The sequence below is a fragment of the Schistocerca serialis genome, chromosome 11 (assembly GCF_023864345.2).
Source record: "Schistocerca serialis cubense isolate TAMUIC-IGC-003099 chromosome 11, iqSchSeri2.2, whole genome shotgun sequence".
NCBI lineage: Eukaryota > Metazoa > Arthropoda > Insecta > Orthoptera > Acrididae > Schistocerca > Schistocerca serialis.
The window spans coordinates 201195958-201221208 of NC_064648.1; the positions used below are offsets into that span (position 1 = coordinate 201195958).

General features: G+C 38.1%; 1 protein-coding gene across 3 annotated transcripts in view; it reads right to left on the reverse strand.

The window, feature by feature from the left end:
- Positions 1 to 1385: 1385 nt before the first annotated feature.
- Positions 1386 to 25251, reverse strand: part of LOC126426767 (THAP domain-containing protein 5-like) — an 89770-nt gene continuing 65904 nt past the window's right edge. The window contains exons 9-10 of one of the 3 annotated variants that reach the window (XR_007576414.1): positions 10600 to 10958; positions 1386 to 1665 (exon numbers count right to left, since the gene is read on the reverse strand). Coding sequence is in view for 1 of the 3 variants with exons in the window: in XM_050088754.1 (XP_049944711.1) it covers positions 10875 to 10958 (84 nt within the window). In the remaining 2 variants the exon portion in view is untranslated. Of the gene's footprint in view, positions 1666 to 9817; positions 10959 to 25251 lie in introns of those variants that run through there. The other 2 variants (XR_007576413.1, XM_050088754.1) reach the window with 2 other exon arrangements.

The following is a 25251-nucleotide window of genomic DNA, read 5'->3' on the forward strand; positions in this document are numbered from 1 at the left end:
TAAGTAAATGTCACATACAATAAAAAGTTGTGACATCACCTCATTCAGCTTGTTGTTTACTGCAAACTTGAGGAACCTGCTATGTCAATACCTGGAGACCAGTTTAGTGAAAACTTCATCACTCATATTTACTGCATGAGATCACCAATTTCAGTATTTTAAGATTTCTCATTTACTGAAATAGTGGGGAGGATACAGTCTACATGTTGTCATGATTATGCTCTGGAATTGCCTGAATATGTCTACAAGGTGGTATACCAGCCATGTGCTCAGTGATGAGGTGAGTACATACCTACTCAAATTGTGGAGAAAAACAATTATGCAATTTTTGAGCGTGTACTTGAGGTTTCATTTACTGTGTGCTGCACTGCATAATTTGCCAGTGTTGCCAAATGGCAGATCACAAATGTGAGGCTGGACAGATTTGTTGAATTCCATTTCAATATGCTGAGAGGGATCTTGTGACTCAGCTGTTATGGGAACAATGAGGAACAAAGATGGAGGAGATGATGTCAAAGTAATGTCACTTATAGACAAAGGAATAATTTTCTTGTGGAAAACTGTACTTAAATTTTGAATTCAAGGTATGTAAAAACAAACAAGGCTACTTGTTTTGTTTATTTATATACATTAACCTGGTATCAAGCTACATACACATTTTTTTAACTTGGCTTTTAGCACATTCTTGACCAGATACAACATTGAGTTCAAATTTTGCCATGTTCCATATGAGGCAGCATGTTTTACATTACATTCAGATTCACTCTTGTCGTGCCCACCCCCTGCTGTGCCATTTCACTACCACTAAATTCACATGCATACTCAATAAAATTATGTTATATTAATATGGGAAATAGAATATTTGTGTTAGAAAAAAAAAAGTGATGACATTTTACATTCAATATATTGTCTTTAGCTTTTTGTTGAAATCTGTTGACTGCCATTTGTGAGTGGAAGTGATAAATTGCCACCATACAATTGACAATAAGAGAAATATTGAAGTTCTAATACTTTTAAGCAAAATGTAACCCCTTTACGTATTTCTGCAGATATGTGAATAACAATGTGGACTTCATATTTTTTTTTCTTTCACTTTCAATGCAGTGTAAATTGGATGTGTTAATGCTATTAAAAAAAGGTTCCTGCTATGCATACGTATTTGAATCTACAGAGCATCAACTTCAGTATGTATTCATGAAACTCTCTAACAGGACAGTGAAAGATGTAGTAAAAGCTGGTTAAATTAAATTTCTAATTAGTTTTTATGCATTTAATTTATTTATTTTGCTTACAGAACCATATGCACTGCAACATATATGAATTTGGATTTTAGATTTAAACATAGTGTTCATAAAAAATTTCTTCTGTTTAGTGGCTTAAAACATTCAGTAACTGTGCTAGCAAATGATTTTATATTTAATGTCATTTTTCTGGAAGTTTATTGTAATATTTTATTCCTGTGTCAAGTGTGTGTGTTTGATACAAGCTTGTATTGCCTTGAATCACATGCAGGTTTGCTTTACAACTTAAATTGTCATTTTGTGTAACATTTCTTGTGATATGCGTAACTCATTAGTGCTTGCTCACATACGTACTTCTGCGAGATGTCATCACCATTTGTGTCATTTCCATGATGTGGCACATTTGGTAAGCACAAATTTTTAACTGAAATGCAAATTAAATGCAGATTGTTGAATTATATAAGACTGGATGTTTATATATATATATATTTAAGAGATTTCTCTGCCATAAATGTGATTTTCCAATTCTGTTGCCACTATTAACAGAAATTTTTAATATCAGTTTATTACATCTGTATAACTTGTAAAATGATACACTACAATAGCAAAGACTGAAGTATTGGCATTTATCTGGTAATAAATATGCAACCAGTCACTTTTTTAAAGATTTATTCAACCTTGAACATATTTTCGAGCCTCATCTTCAGATGGAGGTGTTACAGGAACATTGTTGTGGACCAAGTGTAGCTAGATGCAGTGCTGGTGCTGTTCGCAGAAATGTCGGAAATTTAGTAATCGGCAATGAAACGTTTACGAATCTGAAAGTTATTTTATGTTATAGGTACTTACAGTACACTGCCTTCCGGTATTCACATCCGATTGCTTGTTATAACATGCATTATTAAGCTATGTACACAAATAAACAGTATGTAGCTACACTTGGTTTTACACAGGCTCACAGGATGTAAACATTTGATGTTTTTACAAATATGGATTTGACAGATACTACATAATAGTCTTTGGCATGAGATGCATTGTATTATGGTGCAAATTTTACTAGTACAGATTTTACATTTCAGTAAATGTTTCTAGCTGCATACAAAAGGTAAACAGCAAGAGATGAATATTTAATACATAATTAGAAACTTATTTAAGTTACAGAATACAATAGTCGTTAAACGCCTAGAACAAGATTGATGTAGGAAGATGAATTATTGTCATTTTTATTGTTCTGGTGCCAGGATATCCTGGGAGAAAAGGTTTTGTGTTGACTGTCTGTTGATTCAGGAGGTTTTGGGATGGTTTTAGTTTATGGATGAAAATTTCTAACTGTTCAAGGAGGTCCATCTCTCTTCCTTTCTCAGCAATGTGTAGCACCGAAAGACTGTCGTTGATATCATCAACCGAGTGTTCATGATAAGCGACATGTGATGCAAAACTGGACTTACTTAAGTTTTTGAGTTGAAGGGCATCCATATGATGTTTGTAGCAGGTTGCAAAATTTCTCCCGCTTTGGCCTTATGAAGAAGGAAATACAGTAGCATGTGAGTTTGTATATGCCAATCTCCAGTGGATTTGTTACTGTGAACAATTTTATTTTGTCGTTTTTCAGTGTGGAAGGATACTTTTGTTGTGCAGTCTGAAAAGATTTGCAAGTTTATATGACACTTTTACCAGGAATGGAAGATACACCGATTTTGGCGTTTGTTTCTTAGTTTGTAATGGTGATAGCTTGAGTTTACTTTGGATTCTTTTCAACTAGGGTGTTTATCAAAGAAGCATTATAGCCATTATTTTGGGCTATAGAGTTAAGCATGTTCTTTCATTTACATGCATCTTCTTTACGGATAGGGGTGCAGAGCATACAGTTCACAGATGACGTGAAGAAAGCAGTTTTATGTTTGTTCGGGTGGCATGAGGTATTTTTAATGGTAACATCACTGGTAGTGGGTTTTCTGTATATTTGGAAGGTATGCTTGTTATTGTGAGTGGAGATAGTCATGTTAAGGAAGTTAATTCCTTCATTGATCTGGTGTTCAACTGTGAATTTAATATTTGGGTGCATTTTATTCATTTCACGTGCTAGGTTATTTATTTTTTCTTTTGGACCATTGAAAAGTATTATTGTGTCATCCACATATCTTTTATAGTACATAATTTTGTCAGTAAATTGTGGGTGCGTTAAGTAGTAGTCTTCTTCCAGATTATGTATAAATATGTCAGCACGGCTGCTGCCCATCACCAGACCATTGTTTTGCATCTAAAACTTGCCATTAAATGAAAAATAGTTATGTGAGATGTCCAATTCCAGCAACATAATGAGTTCATGAATTTCTGCACTGCTTAGCTATTTGTATTATTGTGTGAGTATCTGTCCAGGGGATATTGGTGTAGAGGTTTACTATGTCTTTGGAAGCAAACTTTGCTGTGCCTGGCACTATTAGATCTTTAATGCAGTTAATTAACTCAAAACTGTCGTTAACTGAAAAGCCGTTTTCAAATGTGTAATTTTTTCTTCAGTTGCATATTTGTTACCAGGTAAACGCCAATTTAAATCGGTTGCAGTTTGTCATACACAATGGATATACTGAAATCTACAGTATGTGAAATGAGACACTTGTTACAGTAAGGTTATTCATAATTGGTTTAGTATATGGGGACTTTACAGGTACTGAACAAAATTAAAATGAAGTATATCAAAATTGAACTCATCAGTTTTACTTCTTGACAGTTCAAATCATTTATATGAATTAAGTAAGGCTGGACCAAAATTAATTAAAAGGTTGTAGCAGCCTGTTTTAGCAAAAGTGAAGCACGTAAATAAATGTTGTTACACCTCATGTAATTCATGTAATGCTGAAGCGTGTTATTTAAGTTATTGAAATACTTCAACTGTAAAGCCAAAACCAAATAAATTAATTAAAAACCATTCTTTGATTTATATATATATGTATATCCTGGTGCAGTCCCTGACTTGCTCAGAGAATTGGCAGCTTTGGCCTCTATACTTAATGTTTGGCTCTTTAATGCCAGTGTAAATGATGTGATCATTTAGGTTTTCAGTTCATATCCCCTTTTTCTACCTCCCTGAAGGTGTAAAGATTTTTCAGCGGAGATGAAGACTGGCCCCAGGATGGAGGGCGCAGGTGTGGAGTGTTGGTGTCTGAGAACAGCTACATTTCGTTGTTTCAGGGCCCAAGTCAGTCTAGAACTTGTAACACCTTCGTCAATATTTCTAAATGGCAGTAAGTCAAGGGTATATAAATCTTTTATATGTGTAGAGCTGACTAGCTCGTTCGTTGACATTTTTAGGATGGAGCAGTGTTGGGGCCACACCTGTTCCTTATTTATGTAAATGATATGCCATCTAGTATTATGGGTAACTCTAAAATATTTCTGTTTGCTGATGACATTAGCTTGGTAGTAAAGGATGTGCAACATTGGCTCAGTTTCAAATAGTGCAGTTCATGGCTTGAAGAAAAACTAATGCTAAATCACAGTAAGACTCAGTTTTTACAGTTTCTAACATACATTTAAACAAAACCCAATGTTTTAATTTCACAGAATGGGCATATGATTAGTGAAACTGAACAGTTCAAATTTCTAGGTGTTCAGATAGTAAACTGTCGTAGAAAACCCACATTCAGGATCTTCAAAGACTTCATGCTGCCATTTTTATTATTCGAATGGTATCTGAAGTGAGTGATTATTTGACATGAAAATTAGTTTGCTTTGCTTATTTTCAGTTGCTTATGTAGTATGGTATACTGTGCTGGGATAACTCTTTCCATTCTAAAAGGATATTTCTGGCTCCGAAACGGGTGGTTCAGGCAATAAGTGGTGTAGGTTCACAAACCTTTTGTCGACCCCTGTTCAAGAGCCTGGGTATTTTGACATTGGCCAGATCATACTCCCTGTAACTCTTCTGCAGAAAGGTGTACAGTATACTGCTGCATCCCTTTCCAATAAGCTACCACTCAAATTCGAAAATCCTAGCAGTAATCCACACACTTTCAAATCGAAACTGAAGAGTTTCCTCATGGGTCACTCCTATTCTGTCGCTGAGTTCCTTTAAAAATTAAGCCGATTCTTGTTGTATTGTTGATTGCATTTACTTAAACTTATGGATTCACTTTTGGGCTCAAACTTTTTATTTTTTCTGTTATTACTTTTATGTTGTCATTTCATGTACTGACACATTCCATGACCTCTGAGATTTGCTCGTCAATTTGGTCCTACGGAACTTGGCGTGTAAATAAATAAATAAATAACAAAAAAAGCAGTGTGGTTAAGGTACAATGTTTGGATAGCTGTATTGTTATAACATTTTCTTGGGAAGTCTGTGCATGTGTGGAACACTTAATGAGAAGCAAATACCTGCTCAGATGCACCATTAACTTCCTATGGCCACCAACCTTTGCTGAAGACTTGCATCATCCCTCAGTATGCCTCTCCATGTGCACAGTAAAATAAAACCGACACACAATATCTGAATATTTATATCAGGCATAAATTTTATGTTATTTTCTTAGTACGTAAATTACTTTTGTTGTGAGTACCATTTGCCTGTAAGAAGATACAGGGATAGTTGCAGGTGGCTGATTGATCACATAAAATATATGATTAGCTAGTGAGACACTAAAATCTGCTGGCTAATATTTACAGTAGAGACTTGACAACTTACAAAACACACACACATTATTACACAAAATGTACAGAAAGCCCTGATTAAAAAAGTTTACTCCACGGGGCGCAGCTGAACGGGCCAGGCCAGTTCACATTCACAAAATAATTGGGAAAGCACATAATATATTCTGTTCCATCCTTACTGATGCATTTATATGGCAAAATTTGGAAACAAAAAAAAAAAAAAAATCTAGGATGGCAATAGATACATCTCAGTACAACATATGAACTCATCACCGGGAGGACACTGAATGCTGCAGGTTCATTATCTCACACAGAGAACTAGAAACAAAAACTAGGTGAACTATACATGAAAAGGAAGAAAATGGCATGTATACAATAACTGATTTATTGAGCAGACAAGTAGAATTGAAAATCCAGGTACATAGCGCTAGTGTATCTGAGAATAACAAGGTGGACAGAGCCTTATGTCGCAGGTTTCACACAATATTACTTCCTTCTTCACTAATTTCAGAAATCTTCAAGTAACACTCTTTCACGCTTTTCTATCTCTGCTATCTTTTTTTAGTGTAGCTTTCAGGGCAATGGCCTTTTATATTTCGTAATGCCAGACCAAGGTAGGGAACACCAAACAAGATGATATAACTTATTTCCTACGCACTGATGTCAACTCTCTTTAGAAACAGACATTACAGCAAATATAACTGTAAAAAGCCACAACAGTGACCAAAGCTAAACTGGCAATATGTCACCAATCCCAGATCACATATACAGGACAGGCTCACCCACAGTATTTGTTTCAAGAAGCTGCGTGTGACTGTATGAAGTAAATAAGCAGTTTCTGACTTTATTATTTTACAATATAACGTGGGGGGGACATGTCCACTGACTCCTTCAGGGCAGTCAGGACAATTATTAAAATCTCTCTCTCTCTCTCTCTCTCTCTCTCTCTCTCTCTCTCTCTCTCTCTCTCTCTGTGTGTGTGTGTGTGTGTGTGTGTGTGAGAGAGAGAGAGAGAGAGAGAGAGAGAGAGAGAGAGAGAGAGAGAGAGAGCGAGGGGTCGCATACAGATGGATTCTTATGCTGGAGCAGAAAGTCATGTGTTAAAGGAGTATGGTAATATGTGGTGGTGAAATGTACAGTTGAGTGCTCAACAGCCAAATCTTTAATGTATTTATTCCAAAGAAAGCAGGTGTTGACAGATGTGAAAATTACCGAACAATCAGTTTAATAAGCCACAGCTGCAAAATACTAACACGAGTTCTTTACAGACGAATGGAAAAACTAGTAGAAGCCGACCTCGGGGAAGATCAGTTTGGATTCCGTAGAAATACTGGAACACGTGAGGCAATACTGACCTTACGACTTATCTTAGAAGAAAGATTAAGGAAAGGCAAACCTACGTTTCTAGCACTTCTAGACTTAGAGAAAGCTTTAGACAATGTTGACTGGAATACTCTCTTTCAAATTCTAAAGGTGGCAGGGGTAAAATACAGGGAGCGAAAGGCTATTTACAATTTGTACAGAAACCAGATGGCAGTTATAAGAGTTGAGGGACATGAAAGGGAAGCAGTGGTTGGGAAGGGAGTAAGACAGGGTTGTAGCCTCTCCCTGATGTTATTCAATCTGTATATTGAGCAAGCAGTAAAGGAAACAAAAGAAAAATTCGGAGTAAGTATTAAAATCCATGGGGAAGTAATAAAAACTTTGAGGTTTGCCGATGACATTGTAATTCTGTCAGAGACAGCAAAGGACTTGGAAGAGCAGTTGAACGGAATGGATGGTGTCTTGAAGGGAGGATATAAGATGAACATCAACAAAAGCAAAACAAGGATAATGGAATGTAGTCGAATTAAGTTGGGTGATGTTGAGGGTATTAGATTAAGAAATGAGGCACTTAAAGTAGTAAAGGAGTTTTGCTATTTGGGGAGCAAAATAACTGATGATGGTCGAAGTAGAGAGGATATAAAATGTAGACTGGCAATGGCAAGGAAAGCGTTTCTGAGTATAGATTTAAGTGTCAGGAAGTCATTTCTGAAAGTATTCGTATGGAGTGTAGCCATGTATGGAAGTGAAACATGGACAGTAAATAGTCTGGACAAGAAGAGAATAGAAGCTTTCGAAATGTGGTGCTACAGAAGAATGCTGAAGATTAGATGGGTAGAACACATAACTAATGAGGAAGTATTGAATAGGATTGGGGAGAAGAGAAGTTTGTGGCACAACTTGACCAGAAGAAGGGATCGGTTGGTAGGACATGTTCTGAGGCATCAAGGGATCACCAATTTAGTATTGGAGGGCAGCGTGGAGGGTAAAAATCGTAGGGGGAGACCAAGAGATGAATACACTAAGCAGATTCAGAAGGATGTAGGTTGCAGTAGGTACTGGAAGATGAAGAAGCTTGCACAGGATAGAGTAGCATGGAGAGCTGCATCAAACCAGTCTCAGGACTGAAGACCACAACAACAACAGAAATAAATGTGGTTCAAAGAAGTAAAAATTCAAGAACTGGAATATAGCAATACCCTAAGAGCAATGCATGTGCATACCTTCGCTGGAGTGATCTGAATTAATATGGCAACCATGGTGGGCTACTAACTAGATCATAAAAGAAGTAGCCAGAGTAACTTCCTGTTTAGCTACAGCAGTTCTGACTGGAGCTGTGTGCCAGAGTGCTGTACATTAGTGTGGTGTTGCTGTCACGCTGTGCGAGTTCTCCAGACCGTGGATGTCTGAAACATACAGCATGGTAGAGGGTGAAGCATTTTTTCATGTCCAACATCAGCTAAACAGATACTTTTGTGCCACCATTTATCACTTACTGGGTCAGGCGGCTGCCCAAGGTGGTGTGATCCGTTCGCAGAAGTTACTTTTCTCTTAGGCCAATGAAACAATTACGTGAAAGGCTCATTTCACAGTTGTTTACAGCCATCTAAATCGTGCCAGAACTTATGCCGGCAGGGAAGTAACTGTGTGACAATACACTAGCAGCGAGAGCCTGTTATGGCAAAAGTGTACTTACGGTGTCCGCCACTCTTCCCCTGTTGGCAACTTATTGTTGGCAGGGCCATTCAGGTAATAGTACAGTTTAGCAAATGAGAATTTCTCATTCTTATTATCCACGTCATAAATATTTGGACCTTTTTTACCACCTGTGTCACAATTTCCGAGATGGTCGTCAGGGCGGGACCTAATAGCTTGGCTTAAGTTGTTGCAAGTGAAACGAAATATCAACTAACTTCATTTATGAAGCATAGTAAATTATGAACAAGCAATGTAACTAGTTTCCCATACTTGTGATCTATCACGTTCACTCCCTTCATTCGTAACAGAAACCGATACTAACATCAGCACACAACGGAAGAGCCACACGACATAATTCCAATATTCACCAATCCACACACGTGGCCAATTTTAATTATTCATACACACATTATAGATCCCTTCGTAGACAGTAATAATTGCGGGTGTGGCACAAGTCAAGGTAGAGGTATTCATTGAGAGAGAGAGAGAGAGAGAGAGAGAGAGAGAGACTATTAGAAACTTAATATCTACACTGTTTTTACTGCAGAACTACTTTGATGCTATTTCTGCTTACTCCAGCTAAATGTAACCTAATAAATTAGCATGAAAGCTCCTTTTTCTTTCCTACTGGTAGCTTAATATATAAATGACTGCACCAGTAGTATTTTTCCAGGAAAACATTTACCAACCCCTGGCACAGTTATCAAAGGCTTTATACATGCATTATTAAGTTACGAAATGTGAGATTTTTTTGCTGCAAAAAGATTACCTTTCCTTACATACATACCAATCTTCCCTCCCTTCAATATAACAGGGTTCATATTTTTTTTACATATAACAACTAGAGTGTTACTGTTTTAAAATTTGTAATTTATTATTGCTAAAATAATTGTAGCTAATGAACTGGCCTAACTGATTTCAGTGAGCATGCAAAGAAACAATCTTGGGAAAACATGGAAATTGTGAGTGAAGATTTCTGTTCGATGACATTTTATTTTTTGAATCATTTTAATAAACTTTTTGTAATCTATCATCTTCTAAAAAGAGGTTTTTTACAACTGGTTCATAAAATTTCATCAGGGTTGTGCTATTGTCAACAATGTATTTTGTTAAGCTCATCTAAATTAACTGTTCAAAAGTACATTAGTAAGGTACGCAACACGGTTCAGAGCACTGGCATGGGACTGTAAGACACAGCTGTCTTTAGGTGTATCCAAGACTGCAGCGCATATGATTTCGCAGGGTCAGTCAGCTGTGAAAAACATTTATTCCTGGTAGATTATTCACAATTTCAATGAAGATCGAATAATTCGCATCGAACTGCATTGAAATAATTAGTTGCTGGCCAGATTCACTTGATTTTTTACCTCTAGAAGCTGTAGAGTCCTTTAAGGTAGCAACAAAATATTGGCAGAAAGTGTTTCCTGAATTGGTTTGAACAAGTGTAGAAGTCTATAAATTATGAAGAGAAATAAAAGAAAGTAGCAAAATGTGTTTCTTGCATTGTTTTTTTTAAAAACTTGGAGAGGTAGGCCTGATAAATAAATACACAGTCATCTTGCCAGACACTGTTCACTGAGGTATTATGGCATCTGTAAATGTTAAACAGAAAGGTGGGAAAGTTTCCGCGAGCAAAGAACAAAAAATAAAAAAGACACATAAGAGGAGTAATGATAATCATATATACCTGTAAATGCATCAACTGCTTAAGGAAAAGAAGTTTTGCACTGCATCTACCGATTAAGGTAATCTCTCTCCAGTTTCACCTTGCATTCTCCTGAATGTCTTTCGAGATTGTACACATCATCACATTTGACATACAACTTTCTGGGTTGTGCCCCCCTCCCCCTCCCCCTTACTTTATAGAAACCAGTGAATTTCCAGACTCTTGCAGCCTGCTGTTGTTGTCACATTCGTGCCAGAAATATCAAGTGAGCTGGTGGTGAAGCTTGGGGAAAACGTTCACCAGAAACAATGTGTGGCTCTGTCACCAGTAACTTCCTCTGCCTCGAGTGGTTCGCTCTTCACTTCTATGTATTCTGGTTCCTGCAAAACAACAAAAACCGCACTTCAAAGTCACACTACAGCCTTTAATTTTCTGTCATATGCAGCAACAGCAGTGCACTGAGCAGCCACTAAGTCATACTACTGATTTTAGTAACTAATGAATATGAAGAGTATTTTTGTAGACTATTGTTTTACAGAATGGAGCACATGCAGTACAATCAACTGCAGCAATTAAAAACAGAAAACATTACATTTCCTAAGCACCCTGCGTGGTATGAAATGTTATATTACAGGGCTGTTTAGTAAAGATTAATGCTTCTTTTTAGGGGCAAGAAATGGTTAGTAAAATGGCGCACAAGAATACTTTCCCCACAAAGATGTATGCCTGCACCACAATGTGTAGTTTTGTTTGCTATACTTTAAATCAAACCAATAAGGAAAATAAATATGGAAAGCAGTAACTACAATATTTAAGATACCAAATAAGCCACTGCAACTGTCACTGAAGAGAAAACTGCTATGCACACATGATAGCAATATATCAAAAGTGATAAAACTATTTCCCAACAGAGACAAAACCATTTCCACAATTTTAGCAGTCAGAGTGATTCAAGCCTAAACCACAAGAAGTAAATTTTACAGGAGAGCGAAATAAAAATTTGGAAAATATCTATAAATTAATATGTTTTCAACAATTTAAAAAATGCTTACATTACTGTACCATCTGTTGAAAAATCAATAAACCACTTCAGCAGTAGATGCAAACAGCTATTCTAAGTCTATACATACTGAAATCTAATTCTTACAGAGAATTAGGCTTAGCCTTGAATCATTCTGATCTCTTCAATTGTTGTTATATCAAAGCCACAAACCTCAAACACTCAACACGAACATTTTTTGAATATGAAACAACTAGATTAAATAAAATTACTTGTGTTGGAAAGATTGAGTGAAGTATAGTAATGTGCAGATCACTAGACTCCCTGCAAAATTATTAGGTAGCAAGGAAACTGCCTATCATAAAAAGGCTAGGAAGAAACTGCCATAGAAATCAAGTGAAGAAAGACAAGTTTGTTTTACAAAAATATTAAATACAAGTACAGATACTTGAAATATGATTGTGGGTCATTTGGGCACCTAATTTACTAGATGAGTATTCTGTAATGTAAGCTATGTATTATAACAAAGTTAGAATCACACTTCTAAATTTAACAGAAAGAACCTCATAGCATACAAAATAATAGGTTAAAAGTTGTATTTTAGTGATAGGCATCCTAATGACTCAATACACCAACTATTTTCTAAATTAGATACACAAATAATTAAAAACAAATATAATTTTTATGGTAAACATTACTAATAGGTGATAAGCTTTGTTGCTTTGTAAAATGTAGTTTCATGGTTGGAAATGTCAAAGTTAATAAAATATTCCAGGCTATTACGCAGTGGTCGAATAGATTTCACAGTAAAACCCAATGTTTCATGCCCACCTGGGGAGGACATTTTCATAGGAGATCGTAACTTCACTGAATGTCAAAGTCACACCATGGCTCACTACTGACTGCAGCAACATTTTGCTTTTGCGCAATGGCGTGACATCGTATATTTTGAATACGCGAGCACAATTGGCCATTGTCAACTCCCATCACCCATTGTTACTATCACCTCAGAGTGGACATCATCTTCAGCACCAGAATCCAGACGTCATTAATTTTCACACCCTCGTCCTTCTTATTGATATTCCTGGGGTGTTTTACAATCTCTATGTGCTCCCTGTATAACCTCCCGTGGTATCTTCTTGTGGCTGCCAGAACTTGAGTCCTATCAAAATGAATGTGGTGGTCTCCTGGATGATCTGTCAGTCTCCCCTCATGCTCTTCTAGTCAACTTTTGACCATTCCTTTTGTACTGCCCACATACACCTTCTCACAACTACATGGAATCCTATAAATTCCCACTTTTTCCAGCAGTTGGTAAGTATCCTTGGCCGATTTTAGGTGATCCTGTATCTTCATCTGTAGATTACCGTGATGTTCCGCTTTTTCAGGAGTTTTCCTTATGCGGTCAGAAATGCCCTTAATGAAAGGCAGGAAAACATTAGATTTCACCACTGCTTGAGCATAGCTATGATTTCTCTTCTGACCTCAGAGAACAACCAACCATTCTTGAGCAATGCATCGGTGAGATGTTTTAATTCCGCATCGAGCAACTCTGGTTCACAGATTTTCCTTGTTCTATACACAAACATTTTTAGGATGCCTCACTTTTGTTGTGGGTGGTAGTTCGAATCCCTGTGTAGGTAATGGTCTGTGTATGTCAGTTTTTGGTAAACCGTGTGGCCCAAGCTACCATCTTCTTTCTTCTTCAAACAGATGGAAGAGGCTTTACTACGAGAGCAGATTCAACAGACCCGCTGGGACCTGGCAAGCACATACTGAAAGTTAATGTCACTCGATATTACTATCAACACTAAATTGTGCAGTGGTGACTGGGATAGAATTGACAACTATTGCACGATACTATTATGAAAGTTATTTTTACAATGTTTAATAGACAAAAGAAGTTTGGTAATTTGCAACCCAATCAGATGATCCACCATTTAGATGCTTCCCTGCCTGGTTATCAATTTATGCAGACATTCGTTATCAGATGATAAGAGATCTGTGTCTGCCAAGGGTGGAAATTTTGCCATTAGCCCACAAGTGGTGCCTGCATGAGAAATAATAGCCAGTGCAAAAGCATGCATTTGTAGTGTGGACACAGTTACAGCCTAAGAAATCTGTACAGATGCAGTAAGAGTATTGTCTTGTGCAAACTCACCTAAAAGTAATTTAATTGTGGGTGAAAGGAATACCATAAAATGCCCGAATAAGGACAGTCGTGTTATTATTGCCCCCACTGACAAGGGAAATGCAGTGGCTGTTTTGAATCTGATCAATTATAGAAGTAAGATTAACAACTAATTAGATCTGCAAACATATAGAAAACTGAGTAAAGACACCACAACAAAGTTCTTAGAACTGTTACATGGTTGATAAAGAAGTCCTCCATTGAACAGAGCATTCAGGAAAGTCTGTTCAATTCAGCTGTGCTAACACCAACACTTATGGATTGCCAAAGGTGTACAAACATGTTCCTCTAAGGCCTATAGTGAGTCCTATTGCTTCATCCACCTACTCAATTGCCAAGTTCTTGACAACATTATTATGACCGTATGTGGGCTGACTGGATACATATCAAGAATTCTGCATGTTTTGTCAAAAAATTAAATGGCATAGTAGACCAACTGGAGTACCATACTAGTTAGTTTTGATGTGGTATTGGTATTCACTATGTTTCTGCTCAATGAAGTGTTGCAACTGATGCATCAGATTCTTCCTCCCAATACTGCAGAACTGTTTAAATATTGCCTCACAACCACGTATTTCGAATGGAATGATGGTTTCTACAAAGAAATGGATGGTGTTGCTAGGGGTAGTTCCTTAAGCCTAATTGTAACGAACTTCACGGAAACATTAGAAGAGCAGGCACTGGAAACTGCAAACAAGAAACTGAATATCTGGTTTCGGTAAGTGGATAATACTTTATTTTTGTGGTGACATGGCAGGGAGGAACTGGGTCGTTTTCACATACATCTTAACGGGATAAATCTGAAAATTCATTTTACCATGGAGGAGGAGGCAGGGGAAGATTGAATTTTTTTGACGTGCTAGTTTTCAAGAATGAAGATGATAGCTTGGGCCACACAGTTTACCGAAAATGCACGCACACAGACCTTTACCTACACCAGGATTCGAACCACCATCCATAGCAAAAGCAAGGCATCATAAAAATGTTGGCAGATAGAGCAAGGAAAATCTCCGAACTAGAGCTGTTTGATGCAGAATTAAAACATCTCATCAGTGTATTGTTCAAGAATTGTTATTCGTTCGCGCTAAGACCACCGCGTGGAAATTGTAGTGATGCTCAAGTGCTGAGGACATTACTAACCGCAAGAGTAAAAATCTTGAAAAAGTGGAACATTACAGTAACCTAAAAACTCACCAGAAAGATACAAGATCACATAAAATCAGCCCAGGATGCTCGCCAACTACTGGAAAAAGCAGGAATTTATAGGGGACCCACTACAAAAAGAACAGTCAAAGAACGACTAGATGAGCACAAGGGCAATTGCAGAAGAGGGCAGACAGACAGATCAGTTGTGAACATGTTTTGGAACCAGGTGACCACCACATTCATTTTGATAGGGCTTAAGTACTGGCAGTCCCATGTGGATACCATGAAAGGCCATACAGAGAGGCCATACAGTTTGTAAAACACTCCAGGAATTTCGACTGGAAGGAGGAAGGCACGAAATTGAATGATACGTGGGTTCCGGTACCGAAGAAGATGTGTACAGTCTTCCAACTCCCCAACTCCACCACGGGTCGATAGTAACAGAAAACGATGACAGTCGACAATAGCCAATTGTGCTCGGGTATTCAAAACGTGTGACATCACACCAATCCTAGTAAATGTAATTTTCTTGCAGTTAGTAGTGACTCGAGGTGCAGATCCGCCACCTAGTAGCTATGATATCCCTTGAAAATGTGCTGTGCAGATGGGGACAAAATGTTGGGTTTTAATGTGAAATCAATTTGATCATGTCATAATAGCCCAGAACATCTTAATTGTAAGCTTTGTCAGTGCTGAGTGCCCTGCTGCTGCTCCACCTATCAGACAGTAACAGATGACACCGCAGTGACACTGTTGACAGGGTGATTTATTTTGTAAGCCAGGCCACAAAGGAACTGTTTTGTACTTCTGCTGATAAGTTTGTAAGTAACTGTTTCAATAAATGAACATTGTAAATAAAACTGTTGACTTAAAACATTTTTAAACACAAATCTACACAAAGAAGTGCTCCAAACAGATAAAAAATACAGTAAATATGAGGTGCACAACTTTGCTTCTGCCATTTCTTCCCAGACATTTGAGGCTTTAATGATACAAATTGGTTACACATGTATCGATCCAAGTATTTTCCATTGCTGGTCACTACTTTCTCCCATCTTTTGGGCAGTGTACGAATCCTGCGTCAAAAACATTGTTCATCTTTTGAAGCGATCCACGATTCGATCCAATTTGTGAGTTCTCCGTGAGATTGGAAGTGTCGGTCAGCCAGGCCGTGCGCCATTGATCTAAACAGGTGACAGTCAGAGGGAGCAATGTCTGGAGAATACAGTGGGTGGTAAACGTTTCCAAGTACCTTTTGACCTCTTTTGCAACGTGGGGTCGAGCATTGTCGTGCTACAAAATCAGTTAATGATGTTATCGTGCCTCTCGCTGTATTGTGGCCATTTGTCTTTTAATGCTCTGTTCAAACGCATTAATTGCATTCAATAACGAGCACCTGTAATTGTTTCACTCAGTTTTGACACCTCGTAGTACACGACGCAGAGCTGGTCCCACCAAATGCAGAACATGATCTTGGAGCTGTGAATATTCAGTTTGGCCGTCGACGTGGAAGCACGGCCGGGATATCCCCATAATTTTTAGCGTTTAGGGTTATCGTAATGAATCCATTTTTCATCCCCGGTCACAATGTGATGCAGAAATCCCTCCCGTTATTGCCTCTGAAGCAACTGTTCACAAACACTGTTCAATGTCTCACGGTTTCAGCTCACACGGGACCCAAGTTCCTTCTTTCAGAACCGTGCCCATAGACACAGCTCGCTGTGTCACTCCCACTAATCGTGCCAATTCTTCTCGACTTTGACGCGGGTCTTCACTCGGCAATGTCTCAAATTCTGCATCTTTGAAAACATTCTCTCTTCCACCACTATGCCAGTCTACAACATTAAAATCACCGTTCTTGAAGCGTTGAAACCACTCACGACACGTTCTTTCACTAATAGCCTCTTCACCATACGTACTTGAGAGCATTCGATGAGACTCAGCCGCTGTTTTCCTCATACTGAAACAAAACCGTAACACCTCCCGAGAATTAGGCTCGTAAACTGACATTTTCAATCGAGAACAACTTCATGATGCAGACACAAATCAACCAACATTTGAATGAGGTTATGTTGACCAAAGTCCAAGCTAACTGCACGACGTCTGCGATCTGTTTCTTTCAACCACTACTTGCCATTGTCGCCACCTATCGGCAAATGGCGGAAGCAAAGTTGTACACCTTGTAGTAATGGTATATCTGGTCATTCAAGTCATTTTTAATTTCTTTGTCCTTTTTTAATTACATAAAGAGTGATATGTGTCACAATACTGTATTAAAATCATATTTCTGTGACAGAGAAAAGCTTACTTGGGAGGAGAGATGGACACACTCGGAATTGACAGCAAAGGCATATGGGGATTGTTCTGTTCACATCTGATAGACAACAAACTATTCATTATAACTACTTGTAAACTGATGTACATCTAAGGTAACTGTCTTATTACAAAAACAATAAAAATTGAATTGTAAGATACCTGCAACTGGATAAAAGCCATACACTGTAACTACTAGAAACACCGTTTATGATTGTTGTTCAGAGACCAGCTACACATAATGTAAAGGTAACATCTGTAAGAAACAGTATTGTGTAATCTGTAGTAAAGAACTATTTAGCAGATGTGCATTACACTTCTGTGTGAAGATTAAGATAAATAATTTTGGTTAGGAATAGCAAGAACTTCAGTGGTGGTGTCAGTGGAGGGTGTTACGTTAAATGTAGTTCTATGCATTCCCAGTTTTCAAGTCCCGCAGATGGAATTTATTGCTCAAAATTCTAACAATCAAACTCTGAATCACTACTGTGAATTTATTAAATGCTTTCAATTATTTCTAGAACACATAATTCTGTGGCTTGGTTCTGAAAGGGCCAATGTCAATATTTGTCAAAACTGGTTTTATTGGTATACGCCATATAGTTTCACCTGCTCTTCGTAATGTTAAAACAGCCGATGTCTAAGCCACATAGGATGAGAGATACTGGGCTTTTAAGATGTAAGCCCCGAAGTGTTTTATCAAGTTTCCAATCAGCATTAAAGGGCCAATCTTTATACTGGCCTTTCCTCTTATTTTACTTTTGTTGTAAGAAGGGCCAATGTCGACACTGGCCTTAAATCCGGCAGGAATACACAATAATAAGAGTTGTTCCTTTAACAATTCTCCTAACCATTCGGCGCATTGTTAGTGAGGAGTCTAGACAGTCTTGGTGGGCAAAAAACATCATGTTCCACAGTGGTGATAACGAAGAGCTTGAGCAACAAACTGCACCTGAAATATCACCACTGAAGTCATCACTTTGCCTTGAAGGTAAGTATACTAAAATAAACTGGTATCAGGAGCACAGATCCCTAATTTTTCCAACACAGGACCATAAATTGACTGGTATCTCTACTTAATGCCAATCTAAAATGTTGGTCATCCCAATAACAGAAGGAAATGCATGTTCATCATTATTGGCTGACATGATTTCATGTTCTGATGAAGATGTATTTGAAGATCCTGATGAATATGTTCCAAGTGATCCTGAAACTAGTGATGAAAGCAATGACGGAGGGAATATAGCTGTACCAAAGACCATTAAAAGACCTTCAAGGATTGAAGAAATTAGTCCAATTCAACAGCAGCCTCGCAATAAAACAACAAAGTTGAGTCGAAGGGGGAGGAAGAAATGTGATCCACAGGATTCATCCAGAAAAATGGGAGAGAAATCTGAGGAAAGAACTGGAAAAAGTTATACCTGCTACAGTTCTGAAATCATTGTGCAAGTGCAGGAAAAATTGCGGAGGAAAAGTAAATGATGATATGAGAGAGAGAGAGAGAGAGAGAGAGAGAGAGAGAGAGAGAGAGAGAGAGAGAGAGAGAGAGAGAGAGAGAATGTTTGTAGACTATTTCAAAATGTACCTAGAAGCTCAAAATCAGTTCATAACTAATCATGTGTCTCAGGAAAAGAAACATATGGAGCGTTTAAGGAACAAACCTGAAGGAACTGCAAGCAGGCAAAAATATTCCAGGAAGTACTTTATTTATAGTCCTTCTTTGCAGACTAAAATAGAAGTATGTCAGAATATATTCCTTAGTACATTTTATTTAATACAAAAGTAGGTAAGAATAATTGTGGAGAAAAGACGGGGCTCTGAAAATGGACATGGTAAACATTTTAATTGTCTGAAAGTTCCATCTGACGACATTGATGTAATGAAGGAACACATTTAACTATTTCTTTCCTATGAAAGCCATTATTCTTGATTCTTCTAAAAAATATTTGTCTCCAGACTTGAGTATTTCGGCAATTTACCAGCTCTATCAAGAATTTTGCGAAACCAAGATACAAAGCAAAGAAATGAAAACTGTTATCGAAGAGTTTTTGTGAACTGTTTCAATCTTAGCTTCCACAAACCGAAGACTGACACATGTGCAAAATGTGACAAATAAGTCATGTTACTCAAGAATTGTACTGATGATGCTGAACGGTGTAAGGTTGAAGTGGAATGACAGCAATATTTAGATTTAGCCCCGGCTGCTTACGATCAGAGAGACAGTGATGCGAAGAGAGCTGAGCAAAATTCCAGTGTAATAATCCTGGCCTCTGACTTGCAGAAATGTCTACCCACTCCTTTTCTACACTGTGGTCTGGCATTTTACAAAAGACAACTTTGGACTTTCAACTTGACCATCTATGTACAAAGAATGTTCTCCAGTATGTTACATTTGGGATGAAACAGTGGCAGGAAGATGCCAAGAAATAGCTTTTTGTCTATATGATTATTTGAGGAAACTGGCTGATGAAATTGTCGAGGTACAGCTGTACAGCGATTTGTGTACCGGACTAAACAGAAATATTTTTATTGCCATCTTTTTTCTGAGAGTAGTGGAAGAATTCATGATTCAGGGAAGATGTTTGGAAATCAACCACAAATTTCTTGAAGTTGGACATGCTCACTTGGAAGCTGACTCAATTCACGCAGTCATTTAGAAGACAAAGAAAACAACTGTTGAAGTAGAACTGCCAAGAGACTGGGCCAAATTAATACGCATGGTTCCCCGAAAGCCACCCAGAACTGTAATACAGCTGGAACAAAAGGACTTCTATAACTTTAAAGACTTCATGAGAAGTCATTATCTGCACAAGAAAATTAACAGAGAAGGGAATACTATTGTTTGGAACAAGATAACATGGATGAAGTATCACTCAGGTATGCCAGGAATTGTCTCCTACAAACACAGTTACTCCTCGGAAGAACCATTCAAGATGATAGATCTGAACAATAGGAAACTTGACTTGTCTATGCCAAAACTTGCACCTATTTCTGATGCCATCATACCCATTTCACAAAAGAAATTAAAGGGCTTAAGGGATCTCTCATACACGAACATAAGCAGTCGTCCATTCTACATACAGATCATCAATCACCTGAAAGCCAATACACAGTCAGATGAAAGAGATAAAAGGATATGTTACGAAGGGAAGGATGAGGATGGTGGTGGTGACGGAAACGAGTGATATATTTTTTCTCTCTCATTTTTCAATATCAACCACAGTGTATGCAAATTATTTGTCTGATATTAAGAAATGCGAATAAACAGTTTACCACCCGATTACGAGATCAAACAGTGTTTTCACGATTTACGGTGATAAAATGTGATTTTCGGAACATGTAACAGTTGCTATCAGTTATTAAATTCTTGAGGAATGAATAAAGTGAATTAATTAATGAGTACAAGGAAATATTTATCTTAAAATTACCTGTTTCTTGTTATTCAGTGTACCTAACGCTGATGTCAAAAGGGCCAATGTCACATAATTTAAGGGAGTTCATGATGTTAAAAAGGGCCAATGTCCTCTTATGTCCTTTAATTTTGAAGTTGAAAATTCTAGAAATTTATCATTAAGTTTGAGTTACGTTGATTTACTTTAAAGATAGTAACAAATAGCCCCAAATATATTGTTAATAGTTGTCAGAAAATGACAGAAAATATTTGCAAGCTTATAACTTAAAACTAAGATTCTTGACATTGGCCCTTTTAGAACAAAGCCACAGAATTACTCACAAAGGAGTTAAACCCAAATTTCTTGCAAACGATATAAAGTATGTAGTATTTCACGTTTTGATAGGGCAGTTTAATCTGTTCAAATAGTAAGATATATCAGAGGATTCAAAACTTTTTTTCCATGGTAAGGAAATGTGTTTACATTTCACTTTGAACAAGTTCAAAAGATAAAAAACTTTTAATCATTTATAATTCTCATGAAATATATTAAAAAACTAACTAAACAAAGAATTAAACTTGAAACACTGTAATACTTGTCTTTTACACGTGAGAAGATTGTGTGTTGTAAATGCAAGTGTTACTGGTGGTTCTGTAACTGCAGGCTCATTCCACTTTTAAAAAACATTATTCTGACAGTCACAAATAAAAAAGCATTTAACATTAATTTGAGGAAGTTATATTCAAAATTACTCACTAAAATAAATATAGTAGTCAATACTACATTGTCAAAAATTAAACAGCAGATTTCTATCGCTGGCTCAACTCAGAAGAATGGTAGGTTGTACCCTGTTTGCACTGCTCGAGGTAGAGGGTGGATGTGGGGACTCAACATCTGGCCTCACCTAATTACCCTATGAGTCAGCAGGTGGTAACTCCTTTAGCAGGGTACCTGCAGACACACGGGGAGCAGCAGAGGGGGTCTTTTTCAGTTATCAGCAGCACCCACGTTTTGGCACATTTATGGGAGTAGTGATCACTGTTCGAAAAAAAGTCAACGAGCACTCGGCTCTTCTGCCGGAGGGACTCATCTGGGATGTGCAAGTATGCCACGCTGCTGCCACTGGAGCGTCGGCACACGCCACTCGAAAACGCGATGGCGGCGTCTTACGTGTGGCGACCGCAATGTATGAATGCACAGCACAACAGAATATTTCTTGAAAGTGATCAATAAAACTTCTGTGACTACTTCAGTAGAAATTAACACTCTTAACATTGCGTTCATTGTGTATGTCAGCATGTGTCTCATTTATTTATTTATTTCCCTTTATTGCCTTTTTAATGTGACAACATCCTGTTTGTTTTTCCACTCATGTTGGAGGATGTGTGAAGGTAAGACTGCTCAAGATGTAAGATCTAGTAGACAAGCTTTTAAATTTGTACAGTGTCATCTTGATAGGTCCAATAGCAGCTGCAGCAACATGGTAGTTAATGCTTTGGACTCGCACCCTGTGTGTCAGCATACACCAGTGATGAAACTGAAGCATTGTTCTCTTGTGGCAGATGGATTATGATGCACTTTCAGCAAATTCAGCCACAAGACTGCCACGAAAGCAGAGAAGAAAAAAGAAAATCAGAACAATAAGGATGTATTGCATTATATGTAGCATTTGATTAAAAAAAAAAAAAGCAAGCCTGCTGCTACATTCTCCATCTACATACCTGCTATACAAGCCACCATATAATCCGTCGCGGAGCATACCTTGTACCGCTGCAAGTTGCTGCCTTTGCTGTTCCACTCACAAATGGAGTGAGAGAGAAACGACTTTCTGTATGAACACCGATTCTTCTTATCATGCCTTTACAGTCCCAAAACACTGTGTATGTTAGTGGCATTAGGACTGTTTGGCAGTGTCTCGCAGATGCTGGTCGTGTAAACTTAATCGACAGTGATTTGAAAATGATTATCTTCTTCCCTCACAGGACTCCCATTTCAGTTCACAGAACTTTTCCGTAACTCCTGTGTCGACAGGATCTACACAGCAGCTAGTGTGCTAAACTCACTTGCGAACAGATCCTACAAGTGTTCCCCGCACTGTCTCCTGTATAGTTGAGGCAAACTTCTCATAATTCTCCCAATAAATCAAGGTCAACCATTTGTCTCCCCTAATAACAGACCTTACACGCCTGTTCCATTTCGTGTCGCTTTGCAACATTACGCCTAGATTTTTAATCGATGTGACTGTGTCGAGCAGCACATCTCTAACACGGTATTTGAACATTATAGGATTGTTTTGTCCGAGTTATCCCATATCCTCACACCATTCCTTAACGATGATACTCTCCTGAACACTATGCCTTTGTCGCAGACTGCTGCTCACCCTGTCCATTGGACAGTTTGTGTGTATAGAGACCGAGATTAGTGCGAAGGGTTAGCTTATTGATAAAGTGACATAATTACACTTATTACAGGTTTGAGTGTGTGGTCTCACAAATTAGAATTTCTGTGGTTGCCGGAAGAAACATCAGACTTCGATATTAAATACAGGTCGCCGGTCTGAAAGGACACATACTACAATTTGAGACCACTGATAAAATGTTGGTTAAATGCAATAAAGCTACGTCAATGATGTTGTCTGACTGCTGTGAAATATTAATATACAAATACAAACTTGTCATGATAGACGCAAGTAGTTGGGTTACTATCATTTTAAATAAAACACGTGTTTGGTTACTTACTGTATCATAAAAAAAAAAAAAAATGTACACCGTCTGCTAGATTGTGGTAATACCTTCCTTTACAAACTTTAAAACTTTACAAACTTTAAAAGAAGAAAAATAATTATTGATGTTTTTGTCCTTTTTCTTTTGTTTTAGAAACAAAAATTACCTGAGATACTATACCCTACACGTCTCATATATATAAATTAATTTTTGCCACTACTATGTATATTTATTCCATACAGATTTTTTAATGATCTATTAGTCCTTTCAGACTTCACAGTGGATGCCATCAAGTTGTCTTTGTCTCCAATGCGCACACGCCATCCACGACAATTTACATCACTTGCACGTCAGAACCTACACCAAATGACAAGCCTCTGTAACTCTGTAATGGGGCATTGTGTCAAATGCTTTCTGTACCACTAAAAAGTTTAAAAGAAAAAGAGAAAAAGAAGAGAGAGAGAGAGAGAGAAAAATATTAAGTTGGTGGTTTTAATGATGATGGTGTTCGACATAGCATCCTCACTCGGGGCAAAAAACACAGAATATTCACATAATTGTCTGAAACTTGTCCCTTTTTGCCATGTTGATCAACTTGTCCATCACATTGGCACCAATGTCAGTAATGTTGTCAAAACACTGATGCTTTGTGCGAATTTCTGCACTTTGTCATTTTGTGGTAGGTTCATATTGGTAACACCAAGTCTCGTATGCAGAAAAGAAATGCCTGCATTTTGCATTTCAATGAAGTTGTGGCAATCATCTATGTGTCGTCATTATTATTTAGAAGTCAAGCTTACTGGGGCAACGGCCTTGCCGCAGTGGATACACCGGTTCGCGTCAGATCACCGAAGTTAAGCGCTGTCGGGCGTGGTCGGCACTCGGATGGGTGACCGTCGGTGCCGCCGTGCACTGTTGTGATTTTTCGGGGTGCACTCAGCCTCGTGATGCCAATTGAGGAGCTACTCGACCGACTAGTAGTGGCTCCGGTCACAGAAAACCACCACAACGACCGGGAGAGCGGTGTGTTGACTACACGCCCCTCCTCTCCGCATCCTCAGCTGAGGATGACACGGCGGTCGGATGTTCCCGATGTGCCACTTGTGGCCTGACAACGGAGTGCTAAGCTTACTGGACAAACTCAGCACACACTTTTCCATGCACGTCTCCAACACTCGATTTAGAGATGTTTGGGACGCCACAATGTTGACACACTATTGCTGCACATCCATTACTTACTACTGCTTGCTCACAACTGACTGGTCGAATGCTCTTACCGAGCAAGGTGGCACAGTGGTTAGCGCACTAGATTCACATTCGGAAGGGCGACAGTTCAAACCAGCGTCGGGCCATCCTGAGTTAGGTTTTCTGTGATTTTCCTGAATTGCTCCAGGCAAATGCTGGGATGGTTCCTTTGAAAGGGCACACCCAATTTCCTTCCCCATCCTCGACACAATCCGAGCTTGTGCTGCACCTCTAATGACGACGGGACATTAAACACTTATCTCATCCTCGAATGCTTGTCTGTTGTTTACACATGCCACTGTATTTACTGCACTTTTGTCGTTTGTATACTAGCAACAAAATATGTCTTGGAAGTTTTCGGACGGACAGTGCAGGAATGTGGACTCTGCCTGTTGCCCTTCATCCACGGTTTCAGAATGTTCGGAGGAGAGGGGGGGCAAGCTGAATTTTGCATGAGGGATATTTTCTAAATTAGTGTTCTTTCTAAACCAGTGTAGCTTTTTTGGACAAAAACTTTTATGTCCTGAATAAATTTATTATATTTGAACTTAGAAAATGCTCCAGAATTCCGCATTAAGGACACTAGTCTAATTTTATGGGCTTGTTCTTTCACCTTATGTGTATACAGAAGTCACTGGCACTTTTTTCCAGTCTCTCTGTTAA